Source organism: Heterodontus francisci, chromosome 1 (genome assembly GCF_036365525.1).
Source record: "Heterodontus francisci isolate sHetFra1 chromosome 1, sHetFra1.hap1, whole genome shotgun sequence".
Classification (NCBI taxonomy): Eukaryota; Metazoa; Chordata; class Chondrichthyes; order Heterodontiformes; family Heterodontidae; genus Heterodontus; species Heterodontus francisci.
The window spans coordinates 287,005,935-287,029,492 of NC_090371.1; the positions used below are offsets into that span (position 1 = coordinate 287,005,935).

The following is a 23,558-nucleotide window of genomic DNA, read 5'->3' on the forward strand; positions in this document are numbered from 1 at the left end:
CTGATGCTTTGTCTAGCATTTAACCTTTCTTTGAGTTATGAGTACAAAGATGGTGCAAAGCAGAACTGTATTAGTTACAGGTAGTGATTGAGAGACAATGAGTGTGTAAATGTGTTTGTAATTGTTTTTGTCTTTTTTCACACTTTGTAATGAAATGCATTTAAAAATGGTGTTTCATTCCTCCGAGAATGGAAGTGTTATGAAAGTACTTCCATTTTAAAAATATTTTTTTGAGGATTCGTGTTTTAAAATTGTGGAAATGGATTCCTTTGGAGGACTGGAGTGATTCCATAAATTATAGGACTTTTATTTCTAAAGATCACTGGAAGGACTTTGTTTAAAAACACTTATTGGAAGTCACATGTCTGCAGCTAAGTAAACAGCAGGTGCCTTCTGACTATGGGAGTTGTTTACAGAGAAGTGACATGTCAAAATTTATGGTGGTCAAGAGTTGGTTTCGTCTTTGGATATTGTTTTGAGTCAGTAGGGATTATAGCCTGCTGAGAGAAACACTCAGCTCATTTTTTCTCCACCTTTCTGAGAAACCCTGCGAATTCAGTGTGTGATAGCTGAAATGCCTGATGCCACATTTCTCCGAGAAAGCCTGCCAGATTAATCCTCCACGCCGCCTGAAAAGAACTGCTCCAGAAAGATCCCAATGACAGCGGTCTACGCGTATTTGGGACGCCAGCATAAAGGGACAACTGATATCATTCCATATCTTCTCCTTTTCCTTCAAGGATTAACTAGTATTTGGCCGAGGTATTCTTTTTGTTTTTTCTTTGTAAAACGATCTCTGCAGAGAAAACTTTATTTTCTCTTTAACTGGGGTGTGTTGGGCTAAGCTAGAAGGGAATTTTTATATTTCAATCTGTGTGTTAATGCTTCACATCTTTGCTGAATATGTCTTGTTTTATACTTGATTTTGTTTATTAAAGAAACATAGTTGGTGTATTTTAATCTGAAATAAAAAGAGTATATAATTGGCTGCATCGATAACTGGGTAAACATTTAAATATACGTTGTGGCCTGTGGAGAAGTGGAACTAGAGAAAGATAGTGTACTCCTCCCACCTCGGTTCCTAACACTGTAGAAAACTAAAGCAAATTTCTGGCCTCTGCCATGGTGCTCTTGTGGCTGTTTAGGTGAAATGGTTTGAGACATGTCTCTCTGCTTGAAGATTGGTTGTACAAGTTTCTTGGAACAATGAGTAGCACTATATTTGTGAATTATCTATCTTAAAAACTACATTCCTTTCTCTGAAATTTTAACACCGATGTTAACTGGTTTATTTACTAGATTAATGCCTCAGTTAAAATAGCAGATAGGAAAATTCCCAGCAAATATGATGAGCATTTGTCCACTAAATACCATTTAATTTCAAATGATGTATCGAGTGCAGTGTTACAAGTGATTGGCAATAATTGGTTTTGTTTCCTCCCTGGCAATCTAGCCAATCCGTTGGGTATTCTATTTGCCAATATACTTTCTCCTCTGCTGGTGAAGGAGCCATCTTCAATGCCACTCTTGGTAAGGACATACCAAAAACTTAGTTATATTGCACATGCAGATTATTATTTGGAGTGGATCTGTTATATTCCAGAGGGAATATATTCTGTAGCCTGACTATTTTTTGTTGCATTTTCAGCTGGGAGTGTACGCAGTCCCTGCAGTGATTGCATGTCTTCTTACAACAGTGGGAATTCGTAACAAGGCACCACCAACACCTCCATCCGCAGGTGCAGCCAACTCTACCTCAGAGCCCTTTATCACAGGAATGAAGATGGTAAGGAATTGTTAACTCTAGTTTTGAATAAATATTTGACTGCTCAAGCTATAAGTTAACAATACTTGCTGTGCATTTATCTTTTAAATGAATAAATAAGTGGTTTGGGAGGAAACAAACTGCAAAATTACACTCAAACTGAAGTGAAAACAAACTTGTTTAAAACATTTCTTAAGTGCATGCAGATTTTCTACTTGAAGTCCTCTTTGTTGCATCCCATGCCTTTATTATTCATGTTTTTCCCCCTCCATCATCTGTCAGGGACGTTTTGTGCTTCAAACGTGAATGAAGATCCTCTGCAAAATATCCTGTCATCATTTTTGTTTGCTTCTTGTGTTCATCCTCCACAGAACTCAGGATAAGCCCATCATCCACCCAGGTGGAGTTCAAAATCTTCCAGTTGCTGGCTTCAGTTGCCTAAGAATCAAATGATTTTCTGACCTACTCTTCATTCTATAAACAGAAAATGCTGGAAATACTCAGCATGTTGGGCAGCGCTTGTGGAAAGTAAAACAGTGTTAAAGTTTCAGGTCAATGACTTTTCATCAGAACAATTTCCAGTAGTACTACCTGACCTGAGTATTTCCAGTGTTTTCTGTTTTTTCAAATTTCCAGCATCTGCAATATTTTGACTTTTGTATCAGCTTTTTATAATCGGCAGCTTCAAATGTGACTATTAAATCACCTTGGAACCTTTCCAAACCCTCATTTCTAAGCATTAAAAGTAGCATTCTATGATTTGCCTATATCAAAATTCAAACATTTCTAACATTAGTTTTCAATAATTAGAAGGCAATTTCAATGACACGTATGCTCATCAAGCTAGATCTCTCCGAGGATCTACGTACACTGCTACTGAGTAATCCTTGAAGACAGTATCCCACTGAAAGCTCAGCCTGGGGTTCAATATCCGTTCATACAGTCAGAAAGTCATAATCATTACAGCACAGAAAGAGGCCATTCAGTCCATCAAGTCCATGCCGGCTGTCTGTAGAGCAACCCAGTCAGTTCCATTCTCCCACTTTTTCCCCTAGCCCAGTTAGTTTATTTCCCTCAAGTGCCCATCCAATTTCCTTTTGAAGTCATTGTCTCTGTTTCCACCATCCTCATAGGCAATGCGTTCTGGGTCATTACTGCTTGCATAAATAACATTCTTCCTCACATACACCCTGTATCTCTTGCCCAAAACCTTAAACCTGCATCCTCTAGTCCTTGTACCATCAGTTAATGGGAAAAGCTTTTCTTTATCTGCTTTGTCTAAACCTGTCAATCTTATACACCTATCAAATCTCCTCTCCATCTCCTTTGCTCCAAGGAGAACAGCCCCAGCTTCTCCAATCTAAACTTTATAACGAAACTCCCTCATCCCTGGAACCATTCTGGTAAATCTCCTCTGCACCCTCTCAAGAACCCGCACATCCTTCCTAAAGTGCGGTGACCAGAACTGGACACAGTACTCTAGTTGTGGCCTAACCAGAGCTTTATAAAGGTTCAGCATAACTTCCCTGCTTTTGTACTCAATACCTCTATTTATGAAGCCCAAGATCCCATATACTTTGGTAACTACTCTCTGAATATGTCCTGCCACCCTTACAAGATCAATGTACATGAACCCTTGGGTCCTTCTGTTCTTGCTCACTCTTTAGAACTGTGCCATTAAGTCTATCTTGCCTCTCCTTATCCCTTCCAAAATACATCACCTGGTTCAGGAGATTTGGGTGAAGATGAGGAATAGTAGGGGAAAGAAGTCACTAGTGGTCTACAGGCCCCCTAACAGTAACCATAATGTAGGACGAAGTATGCAAGAAGAAATATTGGGTGCTTGTGATAAAGGGATGGCAGTAATCATGGGTGATTTTAATCGACATATAAACTGGAAAAACAGATTGGCAATAGTAGCCTGGATGAGGGGTTCGTAGAATGCTTTCGAGATAGTTTCTTAGAGCAGCACATTCTGGAACCAACCAGATAGCAGGTTATATGAGACTTGGTATTGTGTAATGTGACAGGATTAATTAATGACCTCAGAGTAAAGGCACCTCTAGGTAGCAGCGACCACAATATGATTGAATTTTATATCCAGTTTGAAAGAGAGAAGAGTGGGTCTAAGACTAGTATTTTAAACTTAAATGAGGGCAACAATGTGGGCAGGAAAGCTGAGCTAGCTGAAGTGAACTGGGTTACTTGGCTAGGAGATAGATTAATAGCGAAGCAGTGGCAGACATTCAAGGGGATATTTCAGAATACTCGGGTAAGTATATTCCTAAGGGAAGGACCCACCTTCCGTGCTTAACTAAAATTAAGGAAAGCATTAAACTTAAGGAAAAGGCATATAATTTTGCAAAGCTGAATGGCAGATCAGATGATTGGTCAAAATATAAAGAACAATAGAAATTGGTATCATCCTCGCTGTCTGCCACACCTTCAGGTTTGGTATCATCAGCAAATTTTGAAATTTTATACTGTATTCCAGTGTCCAAGCCATATTTATTAAATAAATAAATCAAAAAAGCAGTGGCCCTGGCACTGAACCTTGGGGAACACCACTAGGGAAGATTATGGCAAGCCCTTCCGCTATCTCCACTCCCACTTCCTTTAGTATCCTGGGATGCAAGCCATCCAGACCATGTAACCTATCCACTGGAAGCATAGCCAGCCTTTCCAGTACATCCTTCCTATTAATTTTCACCCTATCCATGGCCTCTACCATCTCTGCTTCTACTGATATTTTGTCAGCATCTTCCTTTGTAAACACAAATGCAAAGTATTCTAGCCTTGCCCTGCACCTCTCAGTATATATCACCGTTTGTTCCTAATAGGCACCACCCCACCTGTTCTGTTACTACCCACTTACTGTTTACATGCCAGTAGAAGATCTTTGGGTTCCCTTTTGTGTTAACTGCCATTCTATTCCCATATTCTCTCTTTGCTGATCTTTTTTTCCTATTCCTTTCTCAATTTATTGTCTTTGGCCTGATTCTCGCTCGAAGAATTCAGACCTGCATCACACATCCTCTTATTTTTTTGTTTCTTCATGTTATTTATCTCCCTCACCATCTAAGGAGCATTGGCTTTGGTTCCCTTACCTTTTGCCCTTGTTGGAATGTATGTAGCCTGTACCTAAAACAACTTCTCCTTGAAGATCACCCGTTGTTTTTCCTGTCAGTCTTTGGTTCCATTTTGTCCTGGCTAAATCCCCTCTCATCCCATTGAAATTAGCCCTCTTCCAATTTAGAACTTCTACTTTAGATAGTTCCTTGCTTTTCTCCATTACTAATCTAAACCTTATGATGTGATGATCACTCTTAGCCTAGTGCTCTCCGCCAGACACTTGGCCCACCTCATTTCCTAGCACCAGATCCAGCAATGCCTCCTTCCTATAATAAAAGCAAAATACTGCGGATGCTGGAAATTTGAAATAAAAACAGTAAGTGCTAGAAATACTCAGCAGGTCTGGCAGCATCTGTGGAGAGAGAAACAGTTAACATTTCAGGTCTGCGACTTTTCATCAGAACTGGCAAAGGTTAGAAATTTAATAGGTTTTAAGCAAGTAAAGCGGGGGTGGGGGGGGGGGGGGGGTGGAGAAAGAGAACAAAAGTGGTGTGTGATAGGACAGAGGCCCAGAAAGATTAACTGCCAAGGAGGTCATGGGGCAAAGGCAGAGTGTGCACTAATGGTGTGGTGAAAGAAAAAGCATTAGTGCAGAGAGAGTGTTAATGACAGAATAATGAGTCCTAGCCAAAAGCACAAAGATGAAAAACACAGTATAAGGCAGGCACATGGTTTAAAAAAAAAATGATAAAACAGACTAAAATAAAATAATAAAGGGCCAGTCCTGCTCTGAAATAATTGAACTCAATGTTCAGTCCGAAAGGCTGTAGTGTGTTTAATCGAAAAATGAGATGCTGTTCCTCGATCTTGCGTTGATGTTCACTGGAACACTGCAGCAGGCCAAAGACAGAAATGTGGGCATTAGAGCAAGGGTGGGGTGGGGGGGATGGCGGGTGGGTGTTGAAATGGCAAGCAACCAGAAGCTCGGGGTCATGCTTTCAGACTGAGCGGAGGTGTTCCGCAAAGCGGTCACCCAATCTGCATTTGGGTGTCTCCAATGTAGAGGAGAACGCATTGTGAGCAACAAATATAGTTTACTAAATTGAAAGAAATTCCTAGTTGGACGAGGACAAGGAAGTTCTCCTGACCACATTTCATAAATTCCTCCCCATCCTTACCCTTTACTCTATCCCAATTGATATTTGGGTAATTAAAGTCCCCCAATATCGCCACTCTGTAGTTCTTGCACATCTCTCTGATTTCCCTGAAGATTTACTCCTCTATCTCTCTCGCTATTTGAAGGCCTATAGAATATCCCAGTAATGTCATCGTACCCTTTTTGCTTCTCAACTCTAACCAAATGGATTCTGTCCTTGCCCCCTCAAGGACATTCTTTTTTGCAACACAACCATGTCTTCCCTAATCAGTACTGCCTTCCCATCTCCCTTTTGTTTCCTATCTTTTCTGAATACTTAGTATCCTTGAATATTAAGCACCCAGTCCTGGCAATTTTTAAGCTGTTTCCGTTATTGCCACTACCTACATCATATTGCCACACGGCTATTTGTGCTTGAAGCTCACCAACCTTATTCACCACACTTTGTGCTTTTACATACATGCATTGTAAATCCTGTCTTTGTAATCCTTGTAGCCCTTATTATCTGCTGCTATCTAATAAGGTTCTACTTCACTTTCAAATACTATCCAACACACTCACTCCTTTGTGCACCTTATTCCTCTTTTCTTCTTTTATATGCTGCTGCCCATCCCCCTGCCAATTTAGTTTAAACCCTTCCCAACTGCACTAGTGAACCTTCCTGCAAGGACATTGGTCCAAGTCCTGTTGAGGTGCAACCCTTCCCTTTTGAATGGGTGCCTCCTGTCCCAGAACTGGTCCCAATGTCCCAAGAATTTGAAGCCCTCCCTCCTGCACCATGTTTCAAGACACTTGTTGACCCTTCCTGTCTTCCTATTTCTACTCTCACTAGCATGTGGCACTGGGAGTAATCCATAGATTGTTAACATCCAGATCCCACTTTTTTTTAACCTCCTCCTTAGCTCTTGAAATTCTGACCATAGGACCTCAATACCTGCCCTTTATATGTCTTTGGTACCAATGTGTACAACTGCTTCTGGCTCACTCCCTTCCCCCTGCTGAGTATCCTTCACCTTCTCTGATGTCCTTTATCCTGGTACCAGGGAGACAACACACCTTGCAAGACTTATGATGATGGTTACACCTATCTGTCCCGCTAACTGTGGAATCTCCTATAATATTTACATCTCTTGTCCTGTTCCTTGTCCATTGGTGCCATGGCCTGCACTGTAGTCCTTCAAGGTGTCGTCACCCAGTTCGTGAAGGTTGTTGACAACTAAGCTATGTTGATCTAGATAAACCCCTACCTGTCCTAGCTCCATGCACCTGGCCTCCAATATTAAATATCAGCATCAATTTACACTTCTGCTTATTGGCCTTCAGGTTACTAAACTATGGCTTTTAGCATTGTGATATGTCATCTCAAACCATTCCAAATAAAATCCCAATGAAAACTTTCCCAATCTTAAGTGTCAGCTAGCTGTTTTGCTATCACTTGTCCACACCCCCAGCGACGTTTTCTCCTCTTGTCTCCTAAAGGCACTGACTGTTCAGGTCTGGCAACACTCAACTACCTCACCAAGGAGCCAGTTTGTGATCTTGTACCGAGTAAATCAGTGTTCGCAGGTTGCTCTCCTGTTGAAGTTTAATCCTGTCCTTATCGAATGCTAACAATCACAGACCTTTCCAATTCATTGTTCTGGGAAGCAGGCTTTTGTTACTCCTGTAGTTTAGGCAACTAGGGTTAATTACTGTGCCCAAAGACTGCTTCAACCATGATTTTGAATGAATAAGTTGTTTGCACCTCTGACTTACCCTTTCTGCCAATGGATTCTTTTATAAAGACAATTATTGGACACATTTTCATTGGCACCAACTTGGAGTGCTGAAATGCAGTCACTGATGTATTATGAGACCAGAGATTATCTTGTACTCTCTACATTGGAAGGCATTGATTGTTAACTGCCCAAAAATGAGGACAATTTGTTTACCTTTCGTGCATGACTCATTGATTCTCAGACAGTTGATATGAGTGCCTGTCATCAAAGCTGAGCACTTCATAACTACTTGATCTCAAAGACTACCCATCTCCACCTCCATAACATTGTTCGTCATAAAATCAAAAGTTACAACACAGAAGGGGGCCATTCAGCCCAGTGTGTTCATGTAAGCTCTCCATGAGAGCAACTCAGCTGATCCCATTCCCCCTACCTTTTCTCCGTAGCCCTGTAAATCTTTTCTGTTCAGATAATTATCCGGTTCCCTTTTCAAAGCCACGATTGAATCTGCCTCCACCACACTCTCAGGCGGTACATTCCAGATCATAACCACTTGCTGTGTTTTAAAAAAAAAAAAGTTTTACCTCATGTCACCTCTGGTTCTTTTGCAAATTTCTTTAATTCAGTGTCCTCTGGTTCTCAATCCTTCCACTAGTGGGAACAGTTTCTCCCTATCTTCTCTGCCCAGACCCCTCACGATTTTGAACACCTCTATCAAATCTCCTCTCAACCTTCTCTGAGAACAGTCCCAGCTTTGTCAATCTATCTGCATAATTGAAGACCATCATCGCTGGAACCATTCTTGTAAATCTTTTCTGCAATCTCTCCAATGCCTTAACATCCTTCCTAAAATGTGGTGCCCAGAATTGAACACAGTATTCCAGTTGAGGCCAAACCAGTGTTTTATAAAGTTCAGCATATCTTCCTTGCTTTTCCTATGCTTTGATTTATAAAGCCCAGGATCCTGTATGCCGCCTTAACCACTTTCTCAACCTGCACTGGCCCTTCAACAATTTATGCAGACATCTGGTCCCTCTGCCTCTGCACCCACTTTAGAATTGTACCTTTTTATTTTTTATTGCCTCTCCTTGTTCTTCCTACCAAGATGAAGCCCTTCACATTTCTCTGCATTAAATTTCATCTGCCATGTATCTGCCCATTCCACCAGCCTGTCACGATCCTCCACAAAGTTCATGATACTTCCAATTTTTGTGTCATCTGCAAATTTTGAAATTGTGTCCTGCACATCCAAGTCTTGGTCATTAATATAGATCAAGAAAAGCAGGGATCCTAATACAGATCCCTGGGGAACCCCACTGTATACTGTCCTCCAGTGTGAAAACCAAACATTGACCACTACTGTTTCCTGTCACTCACCCAACTTCATATCCATGTTGCCACTGTCCCTTTTATTCCATGGCCTTTAACTTTGCTAACAAGCCTATATGTGGTACCTCAGGAAGTCCATGTACACCACATCAATTGCATTACTCTCATCAACCCTCTCTGTTACCTCATCGAAAAACTGAAATCAAGTTGAACACAATTTGCCCTTAACACATCCATGCTGGCACACACCTGCTGCTGAAACCCTAATCCATGTATTTGTCAGGCTGTGCTATTCTAATGCTCTCTTGCCCAGCCTCCCATCTGTCACGCTCTGTAAACTTCAGCTCATTCAACATTTTCAACTTTTTTTTTGTGGGATGTAGGCATCGCTGGCTAGGCCAGCATTTATTGCCCATCCCGAATTGGCTTGCTAGGCCATTTCAGAGGGCATTTTAAGAGTCAACCACATTGCTGTGGGTCTGGAGTCACATGTCGGCTAGACCAGGTAAGGACAGCAGATTTCCTTCCTTAAAGGACATTAGTGAACCAGATGGGTTTTTACAACAGTCAACAATGGTTTCATGATCACCACTAGACTAACATTCCAGATTTATTAATTGAATTCAAATTTCACCATCTGCCATAATCGGAATCGAATCCATGTCCCCAGAGCATTAGCCTGGGCTCTGAATTACTAGTCTAGTGACATTACCACTATGCCACCACCTCCCCATAGCTGCCTATATTCTAACTTGTGTCAAGTTCTGGTCACCCATCTCTACTGAGTCCATTGTCTCGCGCCTGGTTTGGCAATGCCTCGAGTGGTAAATTCTCGTCATATTCAAATCCCTTCCAGTCTGTGCCTTTCCCCATCTCTGTAACCACCTCCAGCCCTATAACCCACTCAACTCTCCATTCTTCCAACTCTGACCTCTTGAGGGTCAAACTCTTCCTTTGACCACACTTTGGCTTGCTATGTCTTCAGTTTTGGAATTTCCTCCCTAAACCGACCACTACTTCTCCTTTTAAGATCCTCCTAAAATCCACCTCAGACTACGCTTTTGGTTTCTTTTCCTAATAACTTTTTTCCTTTGGTTCCGCATCCATTTTCCTTAAAGTTGCTATAAATGCATTTTCTCTTTTTGACGAGACACAATACTTAGGTTTTTCAACTATTCGCACTCTACTTGGTTGTGGGCATATTCTCCATGGCAACCATTGCAAGCAAAGACCGAACCAGATTTTTGAGAACACGAGGTATACATGCTATATGTCAGAATTTTAATTGGGACTCGATGCAACTGGATATTGAAGGATGCAGTTCTGAGCAATTGGAGAAAGAAAACTGTGTGATGTGAGTTAATCCATGACCAGAATAGAATTGTCCATATTTTTCCAATATTTTAATCAACTTTTTCTGCCTTGGGATTCTTAAGTGATTCGTGATTTAAGTGCATCGTGATTCCTTTAAATTTAGGTGGGTTTCCTACAGTTAACTCTCAAAGAATGAAGTTCAATTTCCTCAATTTTGGATACCAGGAAAATGTTGTGCACTTTTTTGTATCTTTACTGTGTTCGAGCGATCAGTACTGCACACAAGCCTTGTACAACATTCCAGACTCTTGACTTCTTCTCCTCTTTTGCAGTAGGGTATTTGATTTAATATAAAAGCAAAATACTGCGGATGCTGGAAATCTGAAATAAAAACAAGAAATGCTGGAACCACTCAGCAGGTCTGGCAGCATCTGTGGAAAGAGAAGCAGAGTTAACATTTCGGGTCAGTGACCCTTCAGAACTAGCAAATATTAGAAATGTCCAAGGTTATAAGCAAGTGAGCCGGGGGTGGGGCAAGAGATAACAAAGGAGAAGGTGTAGATTGGACAAGGCCACATAGCTGAGCAAGAGGTCATGGAGCAAAGGCAAACAATATGTTAATGGTGTGTTGAAAGACAAAGCTTTAGTACAGATAGGGTGTTAACGAACTGAGGATTGAACAGCAGCAAGTACAAACATGAAAAAAAACAGTGGGTAAGCAAACTGAACAACCTATAATGAAATTAACAAAAGAAAAAAAAATTGTAAAAAATGTAATAAAGAAAAAATAACTAAATAAAAGTAAAATGGGGGGCCTGTCATGCTCTGAAATTATTGAACTCAATGTTCAGTCCGGCAGGCTTTAGTGTGCCTAATCGGTAAATGAGATGCTGTTCCTCGAGCTTGCGTTGATGTTCACTGGAACACTGCAGCAATCCCAGGATAGAGATGTGAGCATGAGAGCAGGGGGGAGTGTTGAAATGGCAAGCAACCGGAAGCTCAGGGTCCTGCTTGCGGACTGAGCGGAGGTGTTCTGCAAAGCGGTCACCCAGTCTGCGTTTAGTCTCCCCGATGTAGAGGAGACCACATTGTGAGCAGCGAATACAGTATACTACATTGAAAGAAGTACAAGTAAATCGCTGCTTCACCTGAAAGGAGTGTTTGGGGCCTGGGATAGTGAGGAGAGAGGTAGTAAATGGGCAGGTATTACACCTCCTGCGATTGCAGGGGAAGGTGCCCTGGGATGGGGACGAGGTGGTGGGGGTAATGGAGGAGTGGACCAGGGTGTCGCAGAGGGAATGATCCCTTCGGAATGCTGACAGGGGAAGGGAGGGGAAGATGCGTTTGGTAGTGGCATCACGCTGGAGGTGGCGGAAATGGCGGAGGACGATCCTTTGGATACGGAGGCTGATGGGGTGGAAAGTGAGGACAAGGGGAACCCTGTCACGGTTCTGGGAGGGAGGGGAAGGGGTGAGGGTAGAGGTACGGGAAATGGGCCGGACACGGTTGAGGGCCCTGTCAACAACAGTGGGGGGGGAATCCTCGGTTGAGGAAAAAGGAGGTCATATCAGAAGCACTGTCATAGAAGGTGGCATCATCGGAGCAAAGATTTGATTGATTTTTTTAAAACTGCAGTTCTAGTGGCAGTTGTAAAGCTGGATCACCTTGCAGTCCAGTTCAGAGCACATCTCTATCTACAGATAGCAAAGCAAATGAGATTCATTGAAATCATATGGAGAGGGTTTGGATCTTAGTTATCTAGTGTAAAGGAGACAGTTCAATATGGTCAAGCATGAGATAATATGGAACAAGAAACTAAGTGAGCAAGTTGTGCAGAATGCTGATCATGGTGTTATGGATGACTAACAAAGTCAAGGGTTGCAGCTTTGGGTATGAAGAGCAAGTTGGTTAAGATAGATTGGGAAATTAGATTAAAAGGTACGATGATAGATGAGCAATGGAGAAGATTTAAGGAAATATTTCATAATTCTCAACAAATCTACATTGCATTGAGAAGTAAATTAGCCACAGATGGATCTTTTTCCCTGGAAAAAGAGGTTAAGCATAATAAACAGAAGAGGCTTATAATATTATCAAAAAGACTAGTCAGCCTGAGGATTGGGAGAGTTTTAGACACCAGCAAAGGATGCTCTAAAAATTGATGGAGGGAGAAAATAAAATGAGATTAAATTATCCAGAAATATAAAAACAGATTGTAAGAGGAACTGCAAGTATGAAAAAGAAAGAGTAACAAAAGTAAATGTGGGTCCCTTAGAAGCTAGGATAGCAGAAATTATAATTGGAGGATAAAGGAAAGGCAGAGATATTAAACAAATATTTTGTTTTTGTCTTCATCGTGGAGGACACAAAAGACATACCAGAAATATTGGGGAACCAGTTGTCTAATGAGACGGAGAACTTTAAGTAATTAGTTTCAGTAAAAAAAAAAAGTATTGGAGAAATTAATGGAATTGAAAGATGACATCCCCTGAACCTAACGGCCTGCATCATAGGGTTCTACAAGAAGTGGCTGCAGAGATCGTAGACGTATTGGTTCTGATCTTCCAAAATTCCCCAGATTCTAGAATGGTCTCAGCAGATTGGAAGATAGCAATTATAACAATATTATTCAAGAAAGGAGGACGAGGCACAATCTGGAACTACAGGCCAGTTAGCCTGACAGTAGTAGGGATAATGCTGGAATCCATTATGAAGGAAGTGGTATCGGGGCACTTGAAAAATCATACTGTGATTAGGCAGAGTCAACACCGTTTTATGAAAGGGGAATCATGTTTGACAGATCCTAGTTTTTTGAAGATGTAACTAGCAGAGTAGAAGAAGGATAACCAGTCGATGTGGTATATTTGGATTTTCACATGGCATTTGATAAGGTACCACTGAAAGGATGTTGCACAAGATAAGGGCTCTTAGGGTTGGAGGTAATTTATTAGTATAGATAGCGGATTAGTTAAATGACAGAAAACAGGTTGGCAGGCTATAACTTGTGGAATGCTGCAAGGATCAGTGCTGCTGTCTCCGCTATTTACAATTCATGTTAATGATTTAGATGAAGGGACCGAGTGCAATGTATCCATGCTTGTTGATACAAAGCTAAGTAAGAAAGTCGGCTGTAAGGAGGACACAGTCTGCAAAGGGATATAGACAGATTAAGTGAGTAGGCTAGAAGGTAGCAGATGGAGTATAATGTGAGGAAGTGTGAGGTTATTCACTTTGGTGTGAAGAATAGAAAAAGTGAAATTTTTTTGAAATGATTATTAAATGTGGGTATTCAGAGGAATTTGGGTGTCCTTGTACAAGAAACATAAAGTTAACATGCAGGTATAGTAAGCAATTAGGAAGGCAAATGGTATGTTGGCTTTCATTGCAAGGAGGTTTGAGTACAAAAGTAAGTCTTGCTGCAATTGTCCAGAGCTTTGAGACCACAACTGGAGTATTGTGTACAGTTTTGGTCTCTCTACTTAAGGAAGGGTATACTTGCCTTAGATGGGTTGCAACGAATTCCTAGGGTGAGAGATTGAATAGAATTGGCCTATACTCTTGGAATATAGAAGAATTGAATGTTGATCTCATTGAAACATATAGAATTCTAATAAAGCTCGACAGGATAGATGCTGAGAGGCTGTTTCCTCTGGCTGGAGAGTCTAGAATTGGGGGGCATAGTTTCTGGATAAGGGAATGGTCATTTCGTGATATAAGGAGAAATTTCTTCACTTATAAGGTTCTGAATTTTTGGAATTCTCTACCCCAGTGGGCTGTGGATGCTCAGTCAATGAGTATATTCAAGGCTGAGATCAATAGATTTGTGGACCCGGGGAATCGAGGGATTTGGGGATCGGGCAGGAAAGTAGAGTTGAAGTCAAGGATCAGCCATAATCTTAAATGGTGGATCAGGCCTGAGAGGCCTTATGGCCTACTCCTGCTCCTATTTCTTAGATTGTGTCTTGTATTCCCATCAACCAGTAAATACAAAATTGGGTTTCTCTCAAAAGTCTGCAAGGAGAGCTGCCAAGTTGGTCTGAAGAGAGTATACAATCTTGCTATCTAGTAAATACAAAGAAAGCAACATGGATAAGAAATTGGCTGAGTGACAGGCAACAGAGTAATGGTTAATGGATATCCTTTGGGCTGGAGGAAGGTTTGTAGTTGCTTTCCCCAGGGATCAGTGTTGGGACCCTTGTTCTTCCTGATCTATATTAATGACTTTGTGTACAAGGCACAATTTCAAAATTGGCAGATGATACAAAATTTGGAAGCATTATGAACTGTGAGGAGGATAGTGTAGAACTTCAAAAAGACATAGACAAGTTGGTGAATTGGGCGGACAAGTGGCAGATGAAGTGCAATGCAGAGAAATGTGAAATGATTCATTTTAGTAGAAAGAGCATGGAAAGACAATATGAAATAAAGGGTTCAATTCTAGAGGGGGTGCAGCAACAGAGGGACCTGGCTGTATGTGTGCATAAGTCATTGAAGGTGGCAGGACAGGTTGAGAGAGCGGTCAATAAAGCATACAGTATCCTTGGCTTTATTAATAGGGGCATAGAGTACAAGAGCAAGGAGGTTATGTTGAACTTGTATAAGGCACGAGTTTGGCCTCAGCTGGAGCACTGCGTCCAGTTCTGGGCGCTGCATTTAAGGAAAGATGTGAAGGCATTGAAGTGGGTGCCGAAAAGATTCATGACAATGGTTACAGAGAAGAGGAACTTCATTTACGAAGATGGATTGGAGAAGTTAGGACTGTTTTCCTTAGAGAAGAGAAGGCTGAGAGGAGATTTGATCGAGGTATTCAAAATCATGAGGGGTCTGGACAGAGTAGATAGGGAGAAACTGTTCCCATTGGTGGAAGGATCGATAACAAGTGGACACAGATTTAAAGTAATTGGCAAAAGTTTTTTTTATTCATTCGTGGGATGTGGGCATCGCTGGCTAGGACAGCATTTATTGCCCATCCCTATTTGCCCTTGAGAAGTAATGGCAACATGAGGAAGAACTTTTTCACGCAGTGAGTGGTTAGGATCTGGAATGCACTGCCAGAGAGTGCAGTGCAGGCAGGTTCAATCGAGGCATTCAAAAGGGTATTAGATAGTTACCTGAAAAGGAAGATTGTGCAGGGTTATGCGGAGAACGTGGGGGGATAGCACTGTAAACTGGTCACTTGGAGAGCTGGTACAGACACAATGGGCCAAATGGCCTCCTCCTTTGCTGTAACAATTCTCTGATTCTGTGAAATACCAATGATCTTGGGCCTGCAGGCATTCAGTTTCCTTGGCTATCTGATAAAGCCTCCCTAATCCCAATGCTAACTAATAGTGAAATCAGGAAAGTAAGGGATTCGTAGAAATTGCTGGTCGATAAGTGACCAAGGTCCATCAAATTCACCTTCCACCATCCTGTCATATCACCTGATAAGATAATTGGATTATTGACTAATCTCAGCAACCAAATGGAAGGTGCCATTTTGACAGTGCTATCAAGTACCACTTAAACAGCAATAAACTGCTCACCAGTGCTCATTTTGAGTTCCAGCAGGACCACTCGGCTCCTGACCTCATTATAGCCTTGGTCCAAACATGGACAAAAGAGCTGAACTCGAGGTGAGAGTGATTGCCCTGGATATCAAGGCAGCATTTGACCGAGTGTGGCATCAACGAGCCCTTGCCAAACTGAAGTCAATGGGAATAGAGGGGAAAACTCTCCACTGGTTATAGTTATACTGAGCACAAAGGAAGATGGTTATTAGAGGCCAATCATCTCAGTCCCAGGACATTACTGCAGGAGTTCCTCAGGGTAGTGTCCTATAGAACCATTGAAAAGTTACAGCACAGAAGAAGGCCGTTCAGCCCACGTGTCTGCACTGGCTGAAAAAAAACTAGCTGCCCATTCTAATCCCACCTTTCAGCACCTGGTCCTTAGCCTTGCAAGTTACAGCACTTCAGGTGCAGGTCCAGGTTCCTTTTCCATGAGTTGAGGGTTTCTGCCTCCACCACCGATCCGGGCAGCAAATTCCGGACACCCGCCACCCTCTGGGTGAAAATGTTTTTCCTCATGTCTCCTCTAATCCTTCCATCAGTCACCTTATATCTATGCCCCTGGTGATTGATCTCTCCGCTAGGGGAAACATCTAGGCTCCTCATAATTTTGTGCACCTAAATTAAGTCACCCCTCAGCCTCCTCTGTTCTAAGGAAAACAACCCGAGCCAATCCAAACTTTCCTCATAGCTGCAATTTTCAAGCCCTGGCAACATACTTGTAAATCTCCTCTGCACTCTCTCTAGATCAATTATGTCCTTCCTGTAATGTGGTGACCAGAACTGTATGCAATACTCCAGCTGTGGCCTAACCAGTGTTTTATACAGTTCCAGCATTACATCCCTGCTTTTGTATTCTATATCACGGCCAATAAAGGAAAGCATTCCATATGCCGCCTTCACTTTATATGAACATACAAATTAGGAGCAGGAGTAGGCCACTCGGCACCTCGAGCCGACTGCACCATTCAATAGGGCGGCGCAGTGGTTAGCATCGCAGCCTCACAGCTCCAGTGACCCGGGTTCGATTCTGGGTACTGGCTGTGTGGAGTTTGCAAGTTCTCCCTGTGACCGTGTGGGTTTTTGTCGGGTGCAGGTTGATAGGTAAATTGGCCATTATAAATTGCCCCTAGTATAGGTAGGTGGTAGGGGAATTGAGGGAAGGTGAGGATGTGAGAGGGTAATGGGATTAATGTAGGATTAGTATAAAAAAGTGGTTGATGGTCCGCACAGACTCGGTGGGCCGAAGGGCCTGTTTCAGTGCTGTATCTCTAAATAAAATAAATAAAAATAAATTTCATGGCTGAACTGATTATTCCACATTTCCACCTACCCCCGATAACCTTTCACCCCCTTGCTATCATGAATCTATCTACCCCTGCCATAAAAATATTCAAAGACTCTGCTTCCTTTTCAGGAAGAGAATTCCAAAGACTCACGACCCTCCGAGGAAAACATTTCTCCTCATCTTTGTCTTAAATGGGCGACCCCTTATTTTTAAACAGTGACCCCTAGTTCTAAATTCTCCCACAAGGGGAAACATCCTTTCCACATCCACCCTCTCCAGACCCCTCAGGATCTTATATTTTTCAATCAAGTCGCCTCTTACTCTTCTAAATTCCAGCGGAGACGAGCCTAGTCTGTCCAATCTTTCCTCATAAGATAGCCCGCACTTTCCGGGTATTAGTCTAGTAAACCTTCTCTGTACTGCCTCCAACGCATTTACATCCTTCCTTAAATAAGGAGACCAGTACTGTACACAGTACTCCAGATGTGGTCTCACCAATGCCCTGTATAGCTGAAGCATAACCTCCCCACTTTTGTATTCAATTCTCCTCGCGATAAACATTAACATTCTATTAGCTTTCCTAATTACTTGCTGTACCTGCATTCTAACCTTTTGCGATTCATGCACGAGGACACCCAGATCCCTCTGCATCGCAAAGCTCTGCAATCTCTCACCATTTAGGTAATATGCTTTTTTTATTCCTGCCAAAGTGGACAATTTCACATTTTCCCACATTATACTCCATTTGCCAGATCTTTGCCCACTCACTTATCCTATCTATATCCCTTTGTAGCCCCCGAAGTCCTCTTCACAAGTTACTTCCCTACCTATCTTTGTGTCATCAGCAAATTTAGCAACCAAACCTTCGGTCCCTTCATCCAACTCATTTATATAAATTGTCAAAAGTTGAGGCCCCAGCACTGATCACTGTGGCACGCCACGTGTTCCATCTTGCCAACCAGAAAATTATCCATTTATGCCTACTCTCTGTTTCCCGTTAGCTAGCCAATCTTCTATCCATGCCAATATGTTACCCCCTACACCATGAGCTTTTATTTTCTGCAATAACCTTTGATATGGCCCCTTGTCAAATGCCTTCTGGAAATCTAAGTACAATACATCCACCGGTTCCCCTTTATCCACAGCACATGTAACTCCAATAAATTGGTTAAACATGATTTCCCTTTCACAAAACCATGTTGACTCTGCCTGATTACCTTGAATTTTTCTAAATGCCCTGTTCTAACGTCTTTAACAATAGCTTCTAACCTTTTCCCTAAGATAGATGTTAAACTAACTGGCCTGTAGTTTCCTGCTTTCTGTCTCCCTCCCTTTTTGAATAAAGGAATTACATTTGCTATTTTCCAATCTAATGGAACTGTGGAAGAAACTCGAGCAAAATAAATCAAACTTCCTCGGATGAGTACTCGCAAACTACTTTATTAACTTGTGCACAAGGAGAACAAACACAGTAGAGCTCACATTGAGACTCAGTGCGATGTTCTAAAGAATTACAGTCAAACAGTGGCAATTATACTATTCTGCAACCAATAATCTTACAACAATATTTCAATCCTTAATTTGCATTCTAAAGCACCAATAATATCACAATTCAGTTTTTGCTCTAAACGAATAAGATACAGTAATTTTCAATCCTTCGTTTACATATCTATCTCACCATTGGCCTTGCAGCTGGTACAGCGCAACAACAGAAAGAGACATCAGGCTTCAACAACACTCTTCTTATCTCATCAGCCAGACATGGCACATTCCAAAGGAACAGTTTTCGTGAGAAACATACTGACCAAGCAAACTCTCACCCATAGCCCAGGGATGGCTCACCTCAGGTTCCACACTCTTTCCCCCCCCCCCCACCCCCCCTTTTGTCCTGGAAGGACAACTGCCAGGTCTCACTCAAGTTCTATATTTGCTAGCCGTTGGGCTTCATCCTGAGTGGGGTCATGATTCAGAAGGAGGGAGGAGATGGGTTGTTGGATTGTCACCTGGACCCTGGAGATTCTGTGACCGGCAAACGGAGCGGATGCAACAAAGGAAGAGTTGGATGACAACGTACAGGATGAGCTGCACAGACCCCCGCCCCCCCACTCCCTTGTGCCGCCAGCAAGAAGTGAAGGGCCATTGTCACCAGATACGATTTCAGGGATTCCAAACCTAGGCCCATATTCACGTAACAGTAACTTGGCTACAGTAATAGCAGCACATAGTTGTATCCCATACATTTAGGCATTTGTATCATCACCATTACATAATCAATTGTCGGAACATAATACAGCCGCAATTTCATTCTTAGAGCAAATTGACCGTTCATTAATTCATTTTAAGTATTTACGAATAGGTTATACACTCACCCTTGTGTGGCATAACTAATTGTCTATCTTTTATAGAGCAAGTTTGAAAACTGATCGTCTTTAAGGTAGCTGTCCATCCTGTATTCATACATCCTCTCACATCGCCTAATTATTTTCTTACGTTTCCAAATTAAGTATGTCACATATAACACCATGATACCCAAAACCACTATCAGGACATGGGAGATAATTCTAAACCAGGGGTGCATCTGCACGTTTGACCCCCAGTTCCATAAGTCCTCCCACCAGGTTGAATCGTTTATCTCGTCAGTCTCATCTTGTAGCTTCTTCAACTGTTGTTCCAGATTGTAGTACACTACAGCAGTGGCTTTTAGCTGCTGTCTCTCTTTACCCAAGTGTGTGGACAATTGCGCAATAGTATATTTATTTTACTGGAGGTAATTTGTCAAACCCTCCTTAATACTTTCTGTCTTTCGTTTTTGTATGTCTACCAACTCCATCTTCCCCACCCTGGTTGGTATTTGTGGGTTGAAACAAAACATACTGTTGTTCACCGGACAAGTCCGGTTATGTCCATACTGGTACTCCTTCGTTGTGGTGATTAAGCAATATCTCCCCTTTCCCATATAGGCCACATGGGTTAGCCCTGACAATGCTTTCCTAGTCTGCATGGTGCAATTTACAGTGGCATTAAACCCACATTTTGATTCTGCCGTTTTATATATAGGATCAGGACATATGACCACCAGGTTTTCCAGACTACACTCAGACAATGTTGTTCCAACTACCTCTTTTCCAATTTCCATAACGTAGGGTAAAATATCATGGAATTCTGTGTAATCTTTTCCCCTTATCACCCCTATATTTTCTACTTCATGTAATTGCATCCCTAACTTATCTCAGAATTACAGGTATTCCCAACACTACTACAATACTCATAGATCCTGTATTTACACATTCCTGACCTTTCCATACCTTAAGTTTTCTGAGTTGGTACCTGATAATTTTATCATTTGTGTGACTAGCTAAGTCCTGCAACTGGGTGTAATTGATCCAAACTGGTACCTGTCCTGCATCAATTTGCCTCCAATTTTCCTTCGTTTGTTCTAACATCCACGGACCATATGTACTACAAACACTTTCATTATTTGAAATGTCGTGGACCTCCTTTACCTTTTCTATGATATCATTAATAGTATGAGCATGACCTTCCCGTACTCTCACCAGTCCTGTCACTGTTTTTGACAGATCCTGTCCTACTTTAGCTACACCACTTCTGTGCCTTTTGTTCCTTTTTTTAAAATATCCTTTACTAGCTGACTGAGAGTTCTAACCTTCTGGTCCACATTTTCCAAATCTATAGTATTGACAAATGAAGTTCCTGTATTAAGGACTGTGGCTGCGTCATTCACTAAACTACGTTTATGGCTCTTTCCCTTTATTATTTTCTCATTACCAAATTCCTGTCTCAACAATTGTTGCAGTAATACTCTTGGATCTTCTCAGGGCACCAGTCAGGTAGCTGGATATCTGAGATATTCAATATTACCGGTACCAACTCAAGCTTTATATTATCATATACAATTTTATTACTTTTTATTATTGCAAGTCCATTTTCTGGTGTTGTAGTCAAGGCCGGGCAAGGGAGACCAGTCACTTGTGGCTGTTGGGTCGTAACCTTACTCGTTAGTAATTCGGATGTGGGGTTAACCATGCTGACTGGAGCTTGTTGTCCGTTTAATAAATTTTGAGTGCTGGTTTGATTTCTGGCTCCTTCTCTTGTACACCCCCCAATGATTTTGACACACAAGGTCCCTGGAGGGCCTTTGCTGTCAAAATGTGACACACCTGGTAGATTAAATTGTCCACTAAAGTAAAAGCAAAATACTGCAGATGCTGAAAATCCGAAACAAAAACAAGAAATGCTGGAAATACTCAGCAGATTAAATTGTCCGCCAAGCACATAGTAGTTCTTTGCAGGATATTATATAAAGGGGCTGGCTTTAAGTCAAATCCATCAGTAAGGTTCCTGCGATACCCAACAAGGCCCAAAAATGATCTCAGAGCCTTAGTATCTTGTGGTAGGGGGAGTTGGAAGTTTGAGGATTGTCTGTACTCGTATCTGCTCTGTCTCACGCTTTCCCTGTGTTATCACTATTCTCAAATAATAAACCTTTTCTTTCAATATCTGTGCCTTTTCTGGGTTAACTTTCACTCCAACCTTCCAAAGGAGTTGAAGGAGCTCCTCCAGTAGGTCAATTGTCACACTGATAAAGATGCTGTGATATTTGATGTCTGCAATTAAGTTTTTAAATTCTTAAAGCTGCTGGATCTCTTGTTGGGCATCAGTTCTCATGTGGCCTTGGAACCTGCCGTCACCTGCTTAAAAAAACACAAAGAATCCATTGTGGCTCTGCCCCTGAGCCCAATGGGTTAATTTGTCCAATTCTATCTGTCAATTTAGAAATTTAAGGTTTAATAATGTCCATTATATATAAATTTTACTCTCAGCAATGCAAAATTGTGCGGTGGGTTAAATGGAAAAACAGCAGCTGCAGCGGGGTTTTTTTTTCAAGGGGCGGAGCAAAATCGTCTCAGCTGTGTCCTTTACAAAACCTTTTTCTTCTCTCATCGAAAAAAACCCACACTCCATTTTAATCTATTTTTTAAAATCCTTTTGGTATTCTTAGGGTTGCTCTCCTTTGAAGTTGAAAATGCCACAAATGCTTCTGTTGCTTTCCAAATAAATCACATCTGCACACTTACACTGGTATTCCACTGTCATGCCACATATTCTGAACTCGCAGGTGATCTTATCAAAAGATCAAATATCATCGGTGAGGAAAAGGGGGGGGGGGGGTGGCGGTCGCTGGTGGTGTCTATCTGAGATCTTTGCTTACCTCCCCCTGCAGGGTCCTGATGTCTCAGGTTATGGTCAGACTTTCAACTGTAGCTCTCTTTAAAAACTTATATCTCCAAGAGAAAACTATCAATTTCCAGTCTTATCTACACTTTCCTGACTTTCACTGGAAAATTCGAGGCTTCTTAGAAATTAGCTGTTTATTTCACTATTTGTTTATCCCCAGAATTCCTTTATTAGCGCTTGCATCAGCCAGATCTGATTGCCAATTCCTATTAATTATAATTCTATTTCATTTTGAGCCCTGGAGAACCTTTACAATTAATATTCATAATTCCTTAAAACAGAAATCAAACATTTCCATTTGATTCCAGACATTAGTGTATATTGTTGGTGTTTTTTTTACCTTAGATGACATTTTAACTCCTTAAATAACTTGCCAAATTAAACTGGATTTTCGACATCTCACATTATTCCAAATTCAAATAACAGTAAATTTCCCTTTGAGTGCTTTAAATAACCACCCAGATCAATTAAATTTTGTTTATTGATTCCAATTTCTTATGCCCAGACTTGGTTGTACTTTTTGTACGTTAAAGACAGAAGTGCTTGCAACTATCTCTCCTTCTCAAGCACTTTGTCTCATTGATAAAGATAGTTGCAGCAGGATTAATTTCTTGCTGGTCTCCAAGGGGGCGGAGCGAAGCATTCTCCGCTGCGTCGCTTTACGTAACCCTTTTGTTTTAATGGAAAAGAACTAAACTCCATTTTAAATGGGGTTTTTTTTATCCTTAAATAAGAGGTTTCTAATCCAAGGATTATTTTTTGAAAAAACAAAGATGATTCCAAATTCCAATTCACAGCAATAATATTTAAAAATCAAAACTGCCAATGTTATATGAGTGAGCCCTCTGTCCGGAACTGAAGACTCCTCCAAAACATGACATAATAAACTTGAAAGTTCATTGTGGCAACAAATGAAATTTCCAGTTCTTCAACTTACAGGTCAATTAACCTTAATAGTATTAATTCAATTCAGACTTATTAACTTATACTACTTATTAACTACACACAGAACAGAATAGCACGTGCTTATTTTAAAAGATAGGTAAATTACGTCATTTTTCTTGTTCTTCAGGCGCCTTTCAAATGACTGTAATAAAACCAAAAACTAAAG

General features: G+C 41.3%; 1 protein-coding gene across 3 annotated transcripts in view; it reads left to right on the forward strand.

Annotated features, from left to right (window-relative positions):
• slc49a3 (solute carrier family 49 member 3) overlaps positions 1–23,558 on the forward strand; it is a 79,896-nt gene that overhangs the window by 26,132 nt on the left and 30,206 nt on the right. For all 3 annotated transcript variants that reach the window (XM_068047398.1, XM_068047416.1, XM_068047406.1), the window contains exons 4-5: positions 1,454–1,530; positions 1,649–1,786. In XM_068047398.1, coding sequence (XP_067903499.1) covers positions 1,454–1,530; positions 1,649–1,786 — 215 coding nt within the window. The remainder of the gene's footprint in view (positions 1–1,453; positions 1,531–1,648; positions 1,787–23,558) is intronic.